Raw genomic sequence first — 21,809 nt, 5'->3', positions numbered from 1 at the left:
ATTATTTGAGATGATAAATGGTATTGTTTTTGGCAAATAATAGTTAATTGTTTTAGTTCTTTCAAGAGTTTTTTTTTAATACTACGTTATCTTCTTTCTTCAACTTTAAAACAAAACAAAGGTTGTGTTTTAGTTTATTGCTTCTCCTCTCTGGCTGTTTAGTACCTTGAGTATATAATTTTCCTTTGTTCACTGAGGCTCAAGCATTCGGCTGCTGTGCCATGGTAGCCATCTACATGGAAAGGGCACAATGCTTTCTTCCCATGAGCCAACACTTAGTAGCAGCCATGCCACTGAGCAGCCTGGAGGAGGCGTCAGAAGTGAACGAACAGCCCTCACCGAGTCTCTCTGGCTGCACTCATGCAGTCTTACTCGTACGACTGGCCCAGCAGCTACTTGGTGGAAGAATACTCAACTAGATTTGAGAATCTAGGGCATGTGGCATACCTCAATTTTCCATTTTTTCCCAAAGTACAAAATTTTAAAATAGATGCTCTCTTATTTCCAAAAAGGCACAGCATGAGTTGATTCCTCTTTGTACTAAATATTGTTACTGATTTGCTAAGTGAAATTGTTGCCTCATGGGTTGAATATACTTTTATGTTTATAGACCATGTTTGTTCCTTGTTGAATTGCCTCTTCCAGGTATTTTTCTTCCTTTAGTTAGTAAGCATATTTCCCATTACATGTATTCCCATTTTTGTTTAGATTTTGGCTATTTAAGCGACCACCAGATAGATTACAAATACATTACAGGAAGTTAGCAAGTGTGTTAGTTCACTGAAGTATTAGTGTACACATATGAAAGTGCCTGATGATACTTGTACTGTTTTAGTGAATGTTTACTAAGTAAAATACACACAAGAAGCAGTAAGATGAAGAAACGGTATTAGAAGCATCCCAGAAGTTCATTTGTGCTCTTTTCTATTCTCCTTAAAGGAGAACCACAGCCCAAACCTCTAGTCCTACATTATTTTTTTCAGTATGGACTCCTCTGTATCTGACGTCTTGCACTTAGTATAAATTCGCCAAAGAAAAACCAGTATTCCCAGCCTAGTTTGAATTTCTACAGGTAGAACTACTGCGAGGTGTATATATTACAAATGGGTCCAAACTGTGTTTTCAAATATTACCTAACTTTTCTGACTGTACGTGTGTGTTTGTGTGTAAAACACAGAGGCCAGTCTCAGAAGTCATTCCTTTGATGTTGTCCACTGTGAGTTTTAAGACCACATCTGTCACTGAGTCCTTGGGTTTACCATTTAGCCTAAGCTTTCTGGCCTGTCTCTGACCTCCATGGAGTTAGAATTATAAGTATACACTTTGCCTGCGTTTTGACATGGATGCTGGGAATTGAACTCAGTTCTCTATGCTTGCCAAACAAATCTCTTCACTGACGATGCTATCCTCAACCTTTTGTCAGAATTTTTAAAATGCTTTTTATTTATATGTATATATGTATGTTTTTAATGTATGAGTGCTCTATCTGCATGTACACCTGTATGCTAGAAGAGGTCATCCAATCTCATTTTAGGTGGTTGTGAGCCACGATGTGGTCACTTAGAGTTGAACTTAGCAACTCTGGAAGAGTAGGCAGTGCTCTTACCACTGAGCCATCTCTCCAGCCCCCTGTCAGAATTTCTAACTTTTGCTGATTGAGTAAAAATGAAATCACATTTCATTGTGGTTTTAATTGTCATTCCTGATGGCTATGGGATTCATTATCCTCTCATATTTTTATTGGCTACTCATCTTAAACTCACAGCAATCCTCCTACCTCAGCCTCTCAAGAGCTGGCATGAGCCACCACACTCAGCCTTCCTTGCAGTATTTTTATAGAAGGGTTCTTTATATGTTATTCATATAATTACATTCATTTGAGCTCTTCCAGTCCTGTATGGTGTGCCTGTGTCTTCTCCACACTCATTCTAGGGATGGAGCCAAGGCCACGCACATGTAACTGATCAAGCTACATCCTTAACCATTACTTTCCTCACTCGTGTAGATGTACTTTTCTACTGTATTTAAGGTCTTGAAGACATTCTGCATTATTGGTGAAAGTTTCACAGTTTATCTTTCACAGTTAAGTTTCTTATCTACCTAAAATGTTTTTGTACGTGATATGATGGATAGATCTAATTTTTCCATATAAATATCCATTTGTCCTAGCTATATTTTTAAAAATTTCTTTTCTCACTGAAAAGCAGCCACTTCTTTTATATGTATAGATATGTATTTATCAAGTACCCAAATATGCCTTGATCTGTTTCTGGGTATTCTATATTATAAAAATTAGGATGGTGTCGTACCATGTACTCCAATAGTTGGAAGGCTGAAGCTGAAAGATCACATGGGTCTAGGAGTTTGAGGTCATGCTGGGCAATGGAGCTAGTTCACCTCAAAAATAAATGAATAGGTAGCTAAGTAAACCTGGGGAGATGGCTCAATGTGAAAAGTACCCTCAGCATCAGATGGGGGCCATAGTTTAGATCCCTCACACCCATGTTAAGGCATGGCAGTGTTTATCTATAATCCCAGAGTTGAGAGAGGCTTAGAAGAAAGGATCCTAGCTGCTATCTGCCCATCCAGTCTAACCAATCTAGTTTCAGTTTCAGGGAAACACCCTTTCTCAAAAATAAGGTGGAAAGCAATAGAGGGAGACACCTAACAACCTCACACATATGCATAGGTGGATCATATACAAATACCATGTACACAAATAAAACATTTAAATAAATTACTAAATATCAAATATTCTTGTATACATGGGCCAGAGATATGACTCAGTTTATTGAATTGGCTACTCTTTCAGAGTACCCAGATTCGATTTCTAGTGCCCACATGGCAACTCACAGCCATCCATAACAACAGTACGAGGGTATTTAACACTCCCTTCTGGCCTACTGTGCACTACATGGTGCACAGACACAGATGCAGGCAAAGCATACTTCCATACAAAATTAAATTAAGAGTATTAAATCTACATATTATTTCCATACTTACTTGTGGATTCAGTACTTTTCAGTATTTTCCTTGTAGAAGTTTTATATATCTTTTGTTGTAGTCCTAGGTGATTTTCTGTGAGGCTGAGGCATGAATTCAGAGCCTTGTGCATGCTTGGCAAGTGCTATACCACTAAAGCAACCCTTGGGTTTTGCTGCTATTTTTTTTTAAACAGTCTTAGCTAAGTACAGCAGGGCTACATAGCAAGCTCTAGTCCATCTTGGTTATTAAACAAAAGGGTACTAGAAGGGCTGGAGAGATGGCTCAGTGGTTAAGGGCACTGACTGCTCTTCCAGAGGTCCTGAGTTCAATTCCCAGCAACCACATGGTCGCTCACAACCATCTGTAATGGGATCTAATGCCCTCTTCTGGTGTGTCTGAAGACAGCTACAGTGTACTCATATAAAATATGTAAATAAATTTTTTAATAAAAGAGGGTACCAGATCACATTATAAATATATGGTTATGATTCTTGTACACATTATTATATAAAAAAGATTTGGTTAACCTTCAATGTAAAGAGAGATTGGATAACGTGTTTATTCTTTAGGTATTTCATGCAATGTATTTTTATCATATTCTTTCACCTGCCTTAACACCTTCCAGATCCTCCTCTACCCAATCAGTTTCATGTGTTCTTAGCCCCACTCTTCCCTCAGGAAGTCCAGTTTGTATTGTCTGACTGTTCCTCTGTGTGAGGCCTGCTCTGGAATGGAATCAGTATGTCTGGTGTCACACCATAAAAGAAAGTTGACATTCCTGTCAGAAATCAAATACCAGTAGCTCCCCAGGCATGGGTAAAACTTTGCACTCACCTCTTGTCCATGCTGAGATTCTGTTTACATTGTGGTTATACAGGTCTTATTCATACTTTTACAAGTGCTATGAGTTCATCTGTACATCTTCCCTTTTCCCTTAATGTCATCCACTATCTGTGGTTCTTAGCAGCTTTCCATCCCCCTTGTCCCCATCCTCATTCTTGTAGATCCATGAGGGGTGAGTTGTGGTACAGATGATCATTAGGGCTGAGTATTATTCCACAGTCTCTTGTTCTCTGCATGTTGACAGTTGGAGCTCTGCTCTGTTTAATCACCATCTACTGCCAGAAGAAACTTCTAATTAGGGTTGAAAAAGATGCTGATGTACGTATGTATGGGTAATAGTCATTATGAGAGTTTTAAGCTAAAACTGGATACCCCTTTTTAAAAATTCTCTTGATTTGTACATTTTTACTATCATTTTTTTAAACCCATGATTCCTTTTCTTCTTGCTGTTCCATTAGATTATTATTGCACTCAGAGTGATTGCCCCAATCTGGAATGAGTGCCCACCGCCTGCTGTTAGCTCTTTTTTAGCACTATTGTGGAGATGCACTCGTTTCCGTTCTCTCCCTGTTGTCTTTGCCAAGTTACCACCGTCCTGTACATCTGGACATAGTGGTCTGACTGACCATTAAATTATACTACATTCCAAATACTACACTAGATCAACTCTTTAAATGCCACTTCATTTGTGATGCCTGTTGCCAAATAGAAATTCAAAGAGCTTGTCCCACTTATAGGATGAACTCTAAATACTGCCACCTTGTCTTTCAGGCCCTTTGTCCCCAAACCCTCACCTAGCTCCTCTGCTATAGTTTCCCAACACACACTATCCACTCAAGCTATGTGGCCCCCACAACATTATTTGGTTTCTGCTGGGTTTTGTATAATTTTTCCACAGCTCGCTATTTCTCTTGCACAGAATACTTTACATGCTCCTACACTGCCCTCACAATCAAGCTTTCTCTGTCATTGCCTTTTAAAAATGATTTCCCATGATTTTTTTTTGCGGGGCGGGGGGTCTTAAATTCTGTGGTTCCAGGATACTGTGTTATTACTCTCTGGATCCTGTGCAGATATTAAAATATTTTAAGCTCAGCAACTTATGTTGTCATCATACATACCATTATCCAAATAGTTGCCCCCTTTCCATTTTCTCCCCATACCTGATCCATTTCCTCTCTCCATCCCTTCTCCTACCTAGTTCCCTCCCTCCATCTGCTTTTCGTGACTTTTTTTTTTTTTTTGCTGAGCTTAAAATATTTTAATATTTGTACATAGTGTCACCAATTTCATCATATTAATCCTCACATACTATAGGTGTCTTCTATAATGTACAGAATGTCAAACATATTTCAACATTAACCTTATACATGATGTAACTAATGAAAACAATCAAACTAATAGGATGAAAAATGATAACTGTCAACGATTCACGGTCACACGAAAAGAGAAATCCTTTAATGTGTCCTCATTGATGATTCCTATGACTTTTTTATTCCACCTTCTATGGGATAGTCAAGATTTCTCACTTGAGACTTTTTTCTTGTTTAGCTTCTTTGGGTCTGTGTAGGGTAGTGTGAGTATCTTGTATTGTAAGGTTAATATCTACTTATCAGCAAGTACATGCATGTCCTTTTGGGTCTGCTTTTCTTAACTCAGGATGATATTTCGTAGTTCCATCCACTTGCCCGCAAAATTAATGATGTCCTCATTTTTTAATAACTGAGTAGTATTCTGTTGTTTAAATTAACCTCATTTTCTGCATCCATTCTGCATTCTTTGGTTGAGGGACATCTGAATTACTTCTAGTTTGGGGCTATTATGAATAATGCTGCTATGAATATAGTAAAACATTTTTAAAGTAAAAATAAATTGTCTTTTAAAATTCATGTGTATATGTGTATGTCCTTGAGTATGTATATATGAGGACAGGTTCCTACAGAGACAAGAGGAGAGCTTAGGCATCTGTGAGCTGTCTGACTTGAGTGCTGGGGACTGAACTTGGGTCCTCTGCAAATCAGAATGTGTTCCAAACCTTTGAGTCATCTCTCTAGCTCCAAAACAAATATTTGTTTTAATCCCCAGAGTTCTCAGGGACTAAACCACCAACCAAAGACTATACATGGAGGGACCCATGGCTCCAGGTGCATATGCAGCAGAGGATAGCATTTTCTGGCATCAATGGTAGGGGAGGCCCTTGGTCCTGTGGAGGCTTGATGACCCAGTGTAGGGGAATGCTACAGCTGTGAAGAGGGAGTGGGTAGGTGGGGGGGGAGCATCCCCATAGAAGCAGGGGGGATGGGATAGGGGGATTTTTGGAGAGGATACTGAGACTGGAATAGCATTTAAAATGTAAATGAATAACATGATTAATAAAGAAAATTATGAATGAAGGGAGAATGAGTATATATGGGCTGGTATGTGTGAGGCCTGTGATGTACTTTGGGTGTGTACCTTGATTATCCTCTTTGCTTGCTTGCTTTTCAACAGAATCTCTCATGAAACCCGAAGCCCATTGATTCAACTAGGCTAGCCAGCCTGTGAACTTCAGGGATTGACTCTCTCCTCTTGCTGAGGTTCCTGACATTTTTTTCCTTGATCTCCTGAATCCAGATTTCTATCATTTCAGTAGCTATCCCTTCTCTAGTAACTTAAAAGCAAAACCAACCATTTCTTTAATCATTCATAGCTCCTCCTTGAAGGTTAAGTAATTGTCTTCAGATAAAGGATTTCAGTCTCAGATATCTGACTTAGCAAATACCTAGATTATCTAAGATACTCCACCCATTTAACAAGAATTAACTTGTATATGGCTCTCAACAGATGACATTTTATTTCTTCTTTTTACTTGGTATAAATTGTTTTATTTCTATCTTTAATACTAGTCCCAAAAAGACTGATACCCATTAGCATAGTTTAAATGTAACAAAGAAACAAACTGTCTTTAAGTAGAAAATGAATTTTTAAGTGGGTGTCACCATAATTACCAGTGAACTGGCTGCATGGTTGCCTTGTCTCCTTGAAGTCTGGCTATCATTAGAACTAACAAGACCAAGTCCATGAGGCCTGCAGGGAACTCAATGGCTGTGACATCCAAGTGGAAGGCACATACCACACATCACAATGATGAGGGTTAATGCTTTTACCCTCTGATTCCATGTAAAAAACTTATTCCTCTCATTCAAACTAACTGAAGTCAACCAGTTAAGTCAGAATGAAGAATAAAACTATTCTCTTTTCACATAGAGGAGGGACACTCGTTCAGCTCCATTGAAAGTGAGTTCTGTGCGAAATCCCTGCTTCAGAACAGTAAACTGAAAGTCAGTTATTGCTAACAGAGCTCCAGTGGTCCCTTTCCCACCTCAAAGATGTGTCACACAAAAAGGCGATTGGTTTGGCTTGAAGCCCTCTGAGGAAGTAGTGTGAAGGTGAAGGCAGGCTGGCATTCAAGGTCCACCCTTTACGAGCCATCCTGTGCCTGGTGTCCCCAGGGGCAATTCGCCATCTTCACTGTCTCCAAGATCACCAGGGGCGCCCAAACATAGAGAGTGGAGCAGATTGTTATGTGGACCCACTGGGAGGAAGAGGCACCACACTTAACTGATCAAAACCTACTGAGCAGTCAAAAGTCCAGAGGATCAAAGCTCAACTGGCCAGAAGAGCGTCTTTGGAAATACCTATCTATTAAAGGGGTGTGGGAAAGCCAGGGCAGTCGTAGGTTGAGTAGGGCAATACCTCTGATACATGGACAACAGTGACTTGGGCAAGAGCATGTAAGTGAACAGCTGATAAGGCCATCATTCCTGCTACCACCTCCTGGTATCTATGCTTGGGCAGACATTAGGCAGTGGGAACTGAAAAACTGAGAAGGTTATTGTAGACAACACGGGACACATCTTAGCAGAAAGGAAAGGACACTCAAACACTAGCTTATCCTATTAGCCTTGGATGCTCTGTGCCAGGCAAAGAACTTTGGAGCACGGGAAGGTTCCTGAGAATAGTTGGTGAATAGAGATGGGGTAAGATGGGCACTGCTTCCATAGGCAGCACTGGGCTGAAGACACTAGCAGTGCTACATCTTCCAGATTGCTGAATGGATGAAGAACGGACTTTATTGCACTTTCTCATTCTTAGGAAACAGGGTTGCCCTGCAGAGTCTGTTGATTTGCAGAAAACACTGCACATCTATAAGTTTCAGGCATAATCACAGGTCACCTCTGCTCTCATGGGAAGGAAAAGTAAGTCCACCAGCTAGTCTTTTTCATGGGCAGTTTATGTACTGGTGTCCTTGGGCTAGATGGACTGTCTGGCCAGGTCACTGTTTGGCAGGCAGAATAGCTAACTGGCAGGTGCCTTGGGAAGGTTCTGCACCCATAAGAGCTGGGGCAAACTTTCCCAACAGGGAAACATCTTGGCCAACATGTAAGCTCCATAAAGCGGCTGGAGCCATGATGCTCAAGTCCAATACGCCTGACTCCATTTTTCCTACTCTGGGTTCAGACCACCCAGAGAGGCGGAGATGCTGATCTGATCTGGGAGAATCCCTGGATCGTGCTCCATAGCATCAAGCTGGAGATAACAAAAGGATGTAAGGGGTTGGGGAAAAAAAGACCAGTTTACATCAGACATTGATTTTGAAAGTCTTTTTGAGCTCAGAAAACTGGAGGTAGATACCATGCAAAAAAACCAGTTCTGTCCATTGGTCCATCTTGAGCAGCCATGAATATTTCATATATATATGGAGAGGTACTGTTTATTGTTGGATCTTTTTCCTGCAAGTTTGGCAAGTGCTAGCATTCTTAAGGGAATCACGGAGGCACTGGCTACAGAAGACGTGGCCACATTCTGTAGAAACCATGAGACGCCCTTTCTGTACAATCTTAGAGTATCCATCCATGCAGATTAGACAACTGACGGTACCCGAGGGCCTAGGTCCAGTAACTCCTTCATCCTTGGTGCTTGAAGGAGTATGGGTAGTCACATACACATCTTTGTCTCTAGACAGCTCCTCATCATCACTGCTAACCACACAGCTGTCAGCATGGTCTGCACAACCTTCTCCCATTTCTCCTTGGCCTTCTTTCTTCAACAATCAAAACAGAGTCATTGTGAGTCAGGTCCACAACCACAGGCTATAAAGATTCACAGGTGAGGTCCACGATTTCCTCTCCAACAGTTTCAACAAGCTCTATAGATTTGGATTCTGCTTCCAAAGAAATCTCGGGGGTTGAAGTTGTTTCCCGAGTTCGCTTCTGGGTTTGTGTAGAATTTACAGTTCCACCACGCCACTTTCTCTGAGGATTTCTTGTTCTTACTGTGCTCTCAGGCTTTAATCCACAGGACAGGAAATGATCTACACCAAGATTTATGTTGTGGTAGAATGTTCTCGATCTCTCTTACCCACTGAAGACTCTTCTTGTGGTTTACAATTTGGAGCCAACTAGATACCCAGTATTTCTAAATTCTATGCCAGCAGCTCAAGCAAGTGGAGACCAGCTCAAGCAAGACTCCTGATATTTTATTTCTTATCATAGTGCATTATTTAAGGAAAGGATTGCTCCTGTTTTATGACAAAGGAAAAGTTGAAATATGTTGCTAAGTGACTGAGGCCACCAGGGACTCTTCTCACTTTCTCTCTTTTGAGTGGTTACCTCTGTAAGGGTTTTTGCTTGTGTGGTTGTTTTAAAACCACAGATACCTCAGGCTGGCTTTGAACTTGTTATATACCCAAAGGTTACTTTAAAATCTTATTCTTCTGCTGCTACCTTCTTCTAGTGCTGAGATTACAGGTATGTGCCACCATCAGGATTTAGCAACCCTGAATATAGAATCCAGGGCTTCCTGCAGTACCTGCTTGTCAGGTATTCTACTAACTGAACTACATCCCAATCCCCTGTGTAAGTTCTAAAATCTATCTTGGTAACATATTATTTCATTCCTTCTTGACTGAACACCATAATATACTATTATTTAAGGTTTTACCAAAACTTATTAGCCAGTCTACCTGCCTTATATTCATACATAGTTTTCCTCTCATGTTAATCAGGATTTCTCAGCTATGATAATAATGACAATTAGAATAGAATAACTTTGGAGGTATGTCTTATAATAGCAGCCTTAGTGTTCTTAGATGCAAAAAGTATATGCAAGGCTCTCACGTCAAGTTGTGACAATCTCCAGATACTGCCAACTGTCCAGTAACAGAAAGATTGCTACTTCATGTTTCTCCTACACAGGCTTTTCCCTACAGTGGAGGTGCCCTTCTCTCTCAGCAGCAATGACTATTGTAATGTGCCTCTGTGGTAGCTTTAAAGTTGTATTTCTGTTTTTACTGTTAAAAACTTATTCTTTATAATATATTTTTTCCATAATGAATAAGAACTCAGTAGTACTGGGTAATAGCCTCAACTTTCTTATTGCTTAGTCTGTTTTCAATCTTACAGAGTTTTAAAAGAACTCTTCAGCACATAATTTTACCTGGGAAGTTTTTGTTTTGCTTCTTTTCTAACCATCCTTAACCCAAACATTTAAAAAAGATTATTTATTTTATGTGTTTGGCTGTTTTGTCTGCATGTATGTATGTGAACATGCATATGACCAGTGTTCATGCAGACCAGAAGACTGTCCAGTCTCTTGGAACTAGAGTTACAGACAATTGTGAGCCACAGTGTGGGTGCTGAGAACCAAACCCAGGTCCTGCAAGAGCAACAGTGCTCTTAACTTGGACCACCTTTGCCAAGAACTTACCATTTTAATGTCTTCTTGTTTCATTTTTCAAGACAGGTTTTTTTTTTCCTGTGTAGTTCTGCCTATCCTGGAACTGAGAGACCCCTCTGCCTCTGCCTCCCGATTGTGCGTTGGTGCCACAGGCTTCTTTTGAATGTCTTAATGACAGAAAATTATATGGAAAGCAGAGGGCTAATCTGGGGCTTAGTACCTGTTCTGCAAACAGACTTCCTGAGTGAAGTAAAGTGCTCTGCAAACTGCTACATTTTCCAAATTGCAATAAAAAGAGAACAAAGGGATCAATTGCTTAAAAATACTGTCTGTGATATAGATGAGGGGCACTTAAACATGTATATATAGATTATAAAGAAGGAATTAGTGGGAAAAATGAAATGAAGGTCTATGAATGGGAAAATACATAAAAGCATCTGAGACTAACAGAGGTAAAGGACAGAGCCATATTACTACCTCTTAATAATGTTTGGAGATCAAATCTCAACGTGAATTAGAAAAAGATAAAAACATTTAAGCCAAAGTAGCATATATTTAACATTTAATTTTCTTTTCTTTATAGCAGCTCATATAATTCTTAGCACAAAGCAATAGAACAGATATATTTGCCTCATTTTTACAGAGGAAGTAATCTATGCGCCTATGACATTGACAGAACAAGGATTGGAAATGTAGGTCTCCATGACACCAAAGCCCCTGGACTCAAGCAGTATCCCATAAAGCCTTTGTACTGTAGCTGTAAGAGTGGGATAAGTCAAATACTTTAGAGAGACCTCAAAGATTTTGACCATGTTTGAATTAATTATTAAAGTCCAACTCAGGATGCTGAGGTGGACAGATTGCCATGAGTGAAGAACAGCCTGGGCTGCAGAACGAGGCTCTATTTCAAATTAAAAGTAGATAATAAAGTAATGCAACAATAAGTATGGTATTCTAATGTGGTTTGAAAAGCATAAGATTTGGCTGAAATTCTGAAGTGGAATCTCATGCTTACCACTTACTTTAGTATGTAGGCGGTCATTTGACCCCTGTACTGCTTTCCTTACCTGTGGAAAGAGAGTGGTGGTGAAAATAATGATAATGAGGTTACTAGAATACTTATAGACCAGTGCTAGTTTAATAATGGATACAAAAGTTACTAACTATATGATTGTTATCTATGAGAAAGTATAATGGGCTCAAGGGCACAAACCTAACATTTAAACCTTTGTCCTTTGAACTTTAATTAAGCATCACTCAGCAAAATGAATAGAATTAAGACATTACCTTAGTATTGATGGCAATATTTCTATGAGGTCTTTGTTTTTCTTTACCAGAAAAAAAGTTGATATTTCTTAGCTGTTTTCCAAAACAAGTTTTTGAATTTTGTTTCCTGCTTATTAGGTATTAATATTAATCAAGGCCTTCTGTGCTTGGGAAATGTAATCAGTGCTCTTGGAGATGACAAAAAGGGGAACTTTGTACCCTACAGAGATTCCAAGCTGACTTGACTGCGTCAAGGTGAGCCTAAAACACCTCTAAAATAAGGAGTGGCTTGGAATGATAGTGTTGAGAAAGCAAAGGTGAAACAGGCAACAAACTCACGGACTGTCACGTCTACTACAAGTTGATAAGTAGGCAATCAGCTCTCAGATGATGGAAATGGCTTACCAGATGGCTCTAAGAGCCAAGAAACCTGGACTTAGGACTTTGAACCTGAAAGTGAAGTTGCTTATTGTTTCTTTAATTGACAATATGCTAAGAAGAATTCTTTGGAGAATTAAAATCTACATGGGGGGGCATCCTAGGAATATTTAATCTCAATAGATAACTTACCTGAGTTGGACCTGGTTGTTTTAAACCTGATTAACTGATGAACTCATAGTTTCTCTTGAGTATAATGATATTTAAAATAAGATTATAAAATCTATGTCATTTTACACAGCTGAAATTTTACTATTTTTATATCTAAACAAATTTTTAAAATGACCCAACATTCATGAGTATATTGCAGCACAAATTGCAATCAGTGAGCTATAAGAACAAAAAAAAAGATGAAATTAGGAGGGGATATAGGATGGTTATGGGAGGAGTAGGGTGAAAACAATCAATATATATATATATATATATATATATATATATATATATAGTGTGTGTGTGTGTGTGTGTGTGTCGGTGTGTGTGAGATTCTCAAGCAATACTTAGAATTATTTTAAAAATTAAAGCCAAGTAGTCCCAAAAAATAAAATCAAGATCAAACCAAAAGCATTACTATAAATTTTTCTTTCATCTTTGAATTTAATCAATCCAAATAGCAGCCTTTGTTTGCATCCCGTTTGTTTAATTTCATTTGCTTTCATTATCCTTTCTTTTGCAGATTCTCTAGGAGGCAACAGCCATACTCTTATGATAGCCTGTGTGAGTCCTGCTGATTCCAATCTAGAGGAAACATTAAATACCCTTCGCTATGCTGACAGAGCAAGAAAAATCAAGAACAAACCTATTATCAATATTGATCCCCAGGCAGCTGAAATAAATCATCTTAAACAGCAGGTATAAGATTTTATAGGACAGTTGTAAGTATGTGGATGGAATGATAGAGTGTCTATTTTTTTGTTCTATCTGTACTTTTAAGATAAATCCTAATACTGTATTTGCTATCCATTTAAAAGATTGGGGGTACCATCAGGGATTTTACTGATAAAAGTAAAGGGTAGAAGATGAAGTAAGAAACCCTTACAGGAGCCAAATCCTGACGTGCCTTAATATGTTCTGTTAAAGATCTTGGAACTGGAAAGTACTGAGAACTACAGATTTTAAGTAAGAGAATAGCATGATTAAAGTGTGGTTGAGGGTAATCTGTTTTCTATGCACTTGTACAGAAAAACACATGAAAGGAGGCCATAACTAAAAAGAAGTGAGTAAGCCAGGCTTTGTATTACCCTGGTGAGAACTGTGCCCTGAATTAAAAACAGTAACAATAAAGAAGGAAAGGTAGCACCTTAGAAGACAATGAGCAAGAGGAAAGTAGAGTTTGGGGAAGTTGCTTAGTTGTGGAGTAAATGTAGAAGAAGGTCTAGTAGAAGGAGCCCAGTTTGATCTTCAAGTTTCTTACTTGGGTTAGTGAATAAACATCATGTTGTCCAAGGAATGCAAATGGAAACCCATTTGCACATAAAAGCACAAATGATATATTTAGTTTGGGCCATTGGGGAAACGTGAGTGGAAAGAACACATATCCAGGTGGCTCGAATGACTCATTACCAGAGCCTGTTACTAACTGATCGAACAACTTTTGCTCCCCCTGCTATCCTCAATCCTGCCACATTACTCCCCGAAGCAGGTGACTCTACTCCTGTGCACCGATGTGCTGATGTCCTGGCCAAGGAGACTGGAATGAGAAAGGACCTGACTGATCAACCTTGGCCAGGCGTGCCTAGCTGGTATACGGATGGCAGCAGCTTTGTTGTGGAAGGAAAAAGAAGAGCAGAAGCAGCGGTGGTAGATGGGAAGCAGGTACTATGGGCCAGCAGTCTACCAGAGGGGACGTCTGCCCAAAAAGCTGAACTTTTGGCACTAATTCAAGCTCTACGCCTGGCAGAAGGTAAAGCTATCAACATCTATACTGACAGCCGCTATGCCTTTGCCACTGCCCACATTCATGGGGCCATCTATAGGCAGAGGGGCCTGCTCACATCGGCAGGGAGAGACATTAAAAACAAAGAAGAAATCCTGGCTCCTCTAGAAGCCATACACCTACCCAAGAAATTGGCCATTGTCCATTGCTTAGGACATCAAAAGGGGACTGATCCAGTTACACGGGGAAACCAGATGGCAGATCAGACAGCCAAACAAGCCGCCCATGGAACCGCGGTGCTAATAGAAGAAACCAGAGGTTATCCACCAGAGCCCCCTGAGCTCCCACACAAAGACTGTGCCCTGACTGAAGATGGGCAAATTGTCTTACCGGCTAAAGAAGGGCAAGACTATGTAAAAAGATTACATCAACTAACTCACCTCGGAACTGAAAAACTTAAACGCCTAATTAAAAGTTCCAAATACTATGTTCAAGACCTACATACCATAACAAAACAGGTAGTGGAGACATGTCAAGCCTGTTCTTTGACCAATGCCACCCGACCGTTCAAGGAACCTGGAAAGAGAATGAGGGGAGATCGACCGAGAGTTTATTGGGAAATAGACTTTACCGAAATTAAGCTGTGAAAGTATGGTAATAAATATCTTCTAGTTTTTATAGACACTTTTTCAGGATGGGTGGAAGCCTTTCCCACAAGATCTGAAACTGCTCAGGTGGTGACCAAGAAGATACTAGAAGAAATTCTGCCCAGGTTCGGGATTCCCAAAGTAATCGGGTCGGACAACGGCCCAGCTTCTGTTGCCCAGGTAAGTCAGGAGTTGGCCGCCCAGCTGTGGATTAATTGGAAATTACATTGTGCTTACAGACCCCAGAGCTCAGGACAGGTAGAAAAAATGAATAGAACTCTAAAAGAGACACTTACTAAATTAGCTATTGAGACCGGCGGCAAAGACTGGGTGACCCTCCTCCCCTTTGCGATTCTTAGAGTCCGAAACTCGCCAGGGCGTTTCGGCCTTACCCCTTATGAAATCCTACATGGGGGACCGCCCCCCTTAACGGAGTCGTGCGGAATATTGGATCCTAGCACTATCTCCTCCTCCTCCTCTGTTCTATTTGCCCACTTAAAGGCCTTAAAAGTTATTAAAACACAGATCTGGAGTCGAATCAAAGAAGCCTACGCTCCAGGAACCACTGCGGTGCCCCACGGGTTCCAGGTCGGAGACTCAGTCCTGGTCAGACGACATCACGCTGGCATGCTTGAGCCCCGGTGGAAGGGACCCTACCTGGTGCTGTTGACTACCCCCTCGGCAGTTAAGGTCGACGGAATTGCTGCTTGGGTCCATGCCTCCCATGTAAAGAAGACACCCACTCAAGGCAGAGATAACCATGAAGACAATTGGACAGTGGCAGCTGGTGACAATCCTCTTAAGCTGTGCCTTCGTCGTAGCCCCAACCTTGGGTAATAACCCCCATGCCCCTCAAAAATTAACCTGGGAAGTGCTAAATGAAGAGGGCGACGTAGTGTGGTCAACAACCGCAGTGCACCCCCCTTGGACTTGGTGGCCTGATCTTGCACCCGATGTCTGTAAGTTAGCAGCCAGCTCTATGGCCTGGGATCTTTCCAGTTATACCAATTTAGAAAAGCCACCCCCAGAAGAACAGTGTGTCCCTCATGGCATAGGGAGCACATTGGGCTGTTCAGGACAGTTTTTCCAAGCCAACCTTCAGGCAGCAAACTTCTATGTCTGCCCCGGACAGGGACACACTAGAGAAATGAAGAGACGGTGTGGAGGGGCCTCAGACTATTTTTGTAGTAAATGGAGATGTGAGACCACGGGAGAAGCCTACTGGAACCCTTCCTCCACTTGGGATCTAATTATAGTTAAAAAGGGTCGTAGGCCAGGGGAGCCAGAGAAAGGGGAAAGAGATCCATCCAAATACCCGGCTTATAGGACTGGGTGTGCCTCTGAAAGCTCGGGTAGCCCTCAGGGACCGTGCAAAGACAGTTATTGTAACCCTCTAAATATCAGCTTCACCCCACAGGGAAAACAAGATCATCAGTGGGTAAGAGGAAACTGTTGGGGATGGAGAGTCTATACTGGCAGAGGGGACCCTGGATTAGTTTTTGTTATTAAGATAAAGATAGAGAGTCCGCCCACAAAACCCCTAGGCCCCAATTCGCTGCTTGATAACCCTGTACCCAGGCCTGAGAGACCTCCTCGTCTCACTCTGTCACCAAAGGAGGACTTGTATCCACTTTTGACCACACCCTCCTATCTCCCTATGAGAACTGAGGACCGCCTGTTCAATCTGCTTGATAGTGCATTTGTTGTTTTAAACCTCACTAACCCTGCTGCTACTCAGTCCTGCTGTCTGTGTTTTGCTTCCAATCCCCCTTACTACGAAGAAATAGCTCAGCTACGAAGCTATAAATGTGACTCCTGACCACTCACTCTGTCCCTGGGGAAGCAAAGGAAAGCTGACCCTGTCTGCAGTATCAGGAACTGGGCTATGCATAGGAAGAGTACCTACCAGACACCAGCCCCTCTGTAATGTAACTATCTCCAACCTGACAGCAGGCCCAGATAAATACCTAATACCTCCTTCCGATACTTGGTGGGCTTGTGGCACCGGCCTGACCCCCTGCCTGCATACTTCACTATTTAACAGTACTAAAGACTTTTGTGTTTTAGTCCAACTGGTGCCCAGGGTCATTTATCATAATGATACCTCGTTTATAGATGAATTTGACCACCATACTCGATACAAGAGAGAACCTATAACTTTGACCTTAGCTGTCTTGTTAGGACTTGAAGTGGCAGCAGGAATTGGAACAGGGGCAGCTGCCCTCATCCAACAACCTTACTACTAAAATGAACTCAGAGCAGCTATGGACGCAGACCTGGGAGCATTAGAACAGTCCATAACCAAACTAGAAGAGTCATTGACTTCATTATCAGAGGTAGTGCTACAGAACAGGAGGGGATTAGATCTGCTTTTTCTAAAGGAAAGAGGGCTCTGTGCTGCCCTAACAGAAGAATGTTGCTTTTACATAGATCATTCTGGTGTCATAAAAGATTCTATGGCAAAGCTTAGAGAAAGACTAGAAAACAGAAAAAAAGAAAGAGAAACATACCAAGGATGGTATGAAAATTGGTTTAACCGGTCACCCTGGTTCTCTACATTAGTCTCAGCTTTGGTCTTTGGTCCGGCCTTTACTCATTTTAATGCTAATCCTAACCTTTGGGCCATGCATCCTCAATAGATTGGTGACTTTTATAAAAAAAAAGGGTGAGTGCAGTACAGTTAATGGTCCTAAGACAACAATACCAGATATTACAAGAAGCTGAGGGATCGCTCTAAGATTAGAGCTTTTTACAAAAAGAAAAATGGGGGAATGAAGAGTAAAAGGTTGTCAAAGGACACTGATTCCTTGCCCTAGGGATTTTCTCTGCAGGAAATTGCTCCCAGGAAATCCCACCTAGGAAATCCCACTTTCTTGAGATTTGAGTTCCCAAAATACCACAGAAGGTCCAGATGACCTCTGTGGAATGTTTCAACGCCCTAGGTGTGCCCCGACTGTACTGATAAAAAAATATATGATTCTTCCCCTTTGAATGCCCGCTTTGAATTTCCTCATTCCCCCTGTCCTCCCCCTCCTTTGTGATTTTTGCCTTTATAAGCCCGTTACAAGTTCAGGCCGGGGTCGAACTCCTCTACCCCTGCGTGGTGTATGAGTCTCGACCCCAGCATGCTGGCCTGAGATCTCACTCTGTTTCACTTTCAATAAACTTCCTCGTGCGATTGCAGCAAGTCTGGTCTCGGTGCCTCACTGGGTGCGCGCCTCTCCTGAGATTTGAGTGAGGGTCTCCCTTCGGAGGTCTTTCAGTGCCAGTGTGTCCACTGTGTAGAAAGCAAGGAAAGAGTATTACAGTGTGGAGTTAAAGGAAAGCTGATATCAGATTAAGGATTTGTGAACTGTGTAGAAAATTATTTTAAGGTAACACTGAAAGTTGACATTGCTAAAAGATAGCTTGGCTACTGTATGGAGCAGATTAAAGCTGTACATGAATGTGTGGATCCCATTGCAGAAGGCCCCATAATTCAAGTGGGAGGTACTGGGGACTTGAACTTAGGATGATAGAAGTGGTGATAGGAAAAGGTAATGAGCAAATAAGGGTTTGGACATATAGAAATAGATATTCACTGACCTGGAAAGATACCAGATATGAGGATAGTAGGCAATGAAATGAAAAATTAGGCCAATTGTAAGGTTTGAATTGAAAAAAGATAACAGTTAAGATAGACTTAGAAGGCACAAATTTGTATATGGTAATTGAAAGAGTAGATGAAAGTTGAGAATATAAGGAAATAGTATATAGATGATGAAGATCTTCGGGAGACTTGGCCATTTATGGGATGAGTGAAACAAGATGAACCAAGAGACAGCAATCAGAAACATTGAAGAAAAATTAGAAAGTATATATAGTATTCAAGGTTTCAGAGGCAATGAATAAAATTACCCTATTGCTAATTGTGGTGAATTCATTACAAAGAGATAAGTAGCATTTTGCTGGTTGGGGTTGACAGTCTTTAACTATGTATTCTGGTCTGGCTTAGAGCTCAGGAACTCACTGTGAAGCTAGGGTTGGCCTCGAATTTTTAATCCCCCTTAGATGTATGTACATGCCTGGTGATGAGTAGCTTTTAATTGGCAACTCGCTGATTATTTTCATTGTTTCTCTCAGGTCCAGCAGCTGCAGGTCTTGTTGCTACAAGCCCATGGAGGCACTTTGCCTGGGAATATAAAGTAAGTCATAGATGAATTTTAAAGATGTATTTTTTATGGGCTATTCTGTCTGGTAGCTGTTTTCCTCTGATAGCCTATGCTTTCTCAGGCCACTTGATGTTCGGGAAGTGATCTTGCTGACCTTGTTGATTTCTTAGGACTTGGGGAGTTATCCTTTTAGTAGCCCAGTGTAATGGAAAGAGTATGGATTCCAGACTCAGAAATGTATTAATTAGAATGTTCCTGTATCGAAGAGCTATCTCTGCCATATACTTATTTGACTGCTTAGTTATATGCATAGATACATGAATATTTCTTTTATTCTTAGGGTAACATCCAACATTATCATTTGGTTTATTTAATTGTCTATATAGAGCTTCTTCAGATTGAGTCTTATTTTCTTTAACAAGTGTGTGAAGATTTTCACAAGATATTACAAATGATTCTCCCTGCACCCAGTCAGAAATTAATCATTTCTCCAAAGAAATGCATTGGAAAATTCATTGGAAAATGCATTGGAAAATGGTGTTTAGAAACCAAGATCTGTGGTTTCTCTAACTCTGCTCACTGTTATTGAGGTGTCATTGCCGCTGGACCTTGTTGGTGGGTAGAAATTTCGGTATGTGTAATAGCCTACACATTTATTCAGTTACATTTTTTGGATCTGCTTTATATATATATTTAAAAAAACAGTTTTCTACTGATAATTCCTGGTTTTATTCCAATGGGATTTATTGTATTTTTACATCTTAAATTTGATTGTACCCTGAATATGCCTAAGTGATTTTTAAGTGCAGAAAAGATAAATATGTGACTAAATTGACCTCAACTCCTCCTATTTCTTCCAATTCCACTGAGCTATATAGATAGATGTTCCTAGTAAGAGATTTATAGCACATCTTAAGCCCAGCAGGGAATACTGTCTTCAGCCATTCACTGGGATCAATATCTCTCTCATCCACATTACTGGGAGCAGTGATCTAGACTCCTCCCTTCCCACACCAATGAAATGGTATATGCCTCTGAAACTTAACTGTTTCTAGGTTGAATTCACCAAGAGAGCCCAAGTGCTAGATTCTGAATCCACTGCCCCAAATAGGCTGGCTATCCTGATTGCTACCTATACCTCATGCACCTGTGTGTTACACAGAGAGCTCAGGCCCCAAATAAGGAAAATGGGAGCTTAGGTAGCATACCACAGAAAAGGAGATATTTATTATTTCTTCCCCCATCAGTAAGAACTTTTTTATTTATTTGCAATCTGCCTATCTATGTACTCAATTCTGATATATACATAAAGCAGTGCCAGAAACTATATTAGTTAAGGATAAACTAAAGCACTATAACACATGAAAGCAATTTGGGAAGGAGTTCCTTTGCTTTATAATTCTACACTGTAGTTCATCATTGAAGGAAGTCAGTTTATAAACTATTCAACAGGAACCTGGAGAAAGGAGCTGATACAGAGGCCATGAAGGGTGTTGCTTACTGGCTTGCTCGACATGGCATTCTTGCCTGCTTTCTTACAGAACTCAGGACACCCACCAAGGGATTGTAGCACCTACACTGGGCTGGACCCTTCCACATTGATCAGGACAAAAAATGCCCTACAGGCTTGCCCACAGTTCATTGATATTTTATGTATTTACATTTTAAATGTTATCTCCTTTCCTCTCTCACCCCTTCCCCCACCCTATCCCCTTGCTTCTATGAGGATGCTCCCACTCCCACCCACCCACTCCACATCATTGCCCTGGCATTCCCCTAAACTGGGAAAATGAGCCCTCACTGGACCAAGGGCTTCTCTTCCTATTGATGCCAGACAGTGCCATGCTCTGCTACATATGCAACTGGAACCATGGGTCTCTCCATGTGTGCTCATTGGTTGGTAGTTAAGTCTCTAGGAGCACTGGGGAAGGAGCTAAAAACATCCAGTGGAAAAAAGACAGCCTATTCAACAAGTGGTGCTGGTCCAACTAACTGGCAGTCAGCGTGCAGAAGAATGCAAATTGACTCATTCTTTTTTTTTTTTTTTTTTTTTTTTTTTGTCTTCAAAACAAGATTTATTTTTTTTTAACATGAAAATACATGGAAAATACATTGGTCTCTTATCTGTTACAAATAAGACTCAAATTATTAATCATAACAAGAAGTGTTTCTTGAGATATTTCCATCTACACAAAAGACTAACAGCTTATTATTTTTTTTAAAGATTTTAAACATTTGTTGCTTAAAATTATACATTTTTGTCAGTACTGTTTTTTCAGACATTAAAATAAATTTTACATAAAGCCATGTGAATATGTTTTTTAGTCAGTACTTGATTTTTTTCAAGGGCTTGACAGTATGCATTGAAAACGTACTAGTTGCAATAAGCGTAAAGTACATGCAAAACAAAACGCAACATGGAAATAGTCAAAGTCTTCTTGTTTTGTGAATATATGTATAGTTTTTGTTTTCTTTATTTCTTGGACTTCATACAGTCTGTGAGTTGTTTCTGGGGGAGTGCAAGCCTCTGGGGTTAGCATCCCACTATCAGTGACTGCATATTATGTCTGTTCTTTTGTGACTGGGTTATCTCACTCAGGATGATCTTCTCTAGATGCAGCCATTTTCTTAAGAATTTGGTTAAGTCATTGTTTCTGGTGGCTGAGTAGTATTCCATTGTGTATATGTACCACAATTTTTGTATCCATTCGTCTTCTGAAGGACATCTGGGTTCCTTCCAGCTTCTGGCTATTATAAATAGAGCCGCTATGAACATTGTGGTGCATATATCTTTGTTGTGTATTAAAGTGTCTCTGGGGTATATGCCCAGAAGTGGAATAGCTGGGTCTTCAGGTAGTACTATATCCAGTTTTCTGAGGTATCGCCAGA

The 21,809-nt window shown here is 40.5% G+C and overlaps 1 protein-coding gene and 1 pseudogene across 2 annotated transcripts in view; one reads left to right on the top strand and one right to left on the bottom strand.

Annotated features, from left to right (window-relative positions):
- LOC308416180 (chromosome-associated kinesin KIF4-like) overlaps nt 1-21,809 on the top strand; it is a gene marked incomplete at its 5' end in the record, with an annotated part of 75,365 nt that overhangs the window by 16,899 nt on the left and 36,657 nt on the right. The window contains 4 exon segments of the mRNA XM_080942608.1: nt 11,950-12,053; nt 12,057-12,066; nt 12,923-13,098; nt 18,892-18,953. Of these exon segments, the coding sequence (XP_080798734.1) occupies nt 11,950-12,053; nt 12,057-12,066; nt 12,923-13,098; nt 18,892-18,953 (352 nt within the window).
- Nucleotides 8,557-10,599, bottom strand: LOC308416184 (E3 ubiquitin-protein ligase RNF4-like; annotated as a pseudogene). Its single transcript has 2 exons — nt 10,576-10,599; nt 8,557-9,155 (listed from the first exon to the last, which is right to left on the bottom strand). The product of its transcript is annotated as an E3 ubiquitin-protein ligase RNF4-like (transcript).

The sequence above is a fragment of the Micromys minutus genome, assembly GCF_963924665.1.
Source record: "Micromys minutus genome assembly, contig: SCAFFOLD_252, whole genome shotgun sequence".
Taxonomy (NCBI): domain Eukaryota; kingdom Metazoa; phylum Chordata; class Mammalia; order Rodentia; family Muridae; genus Micromys; species Micromys minutus.
The sequence above is the reverse complement of the archived record's forward strand: the minus strand, read 5'-3'. Positions and strand labels throughout refer to the sequence as shown.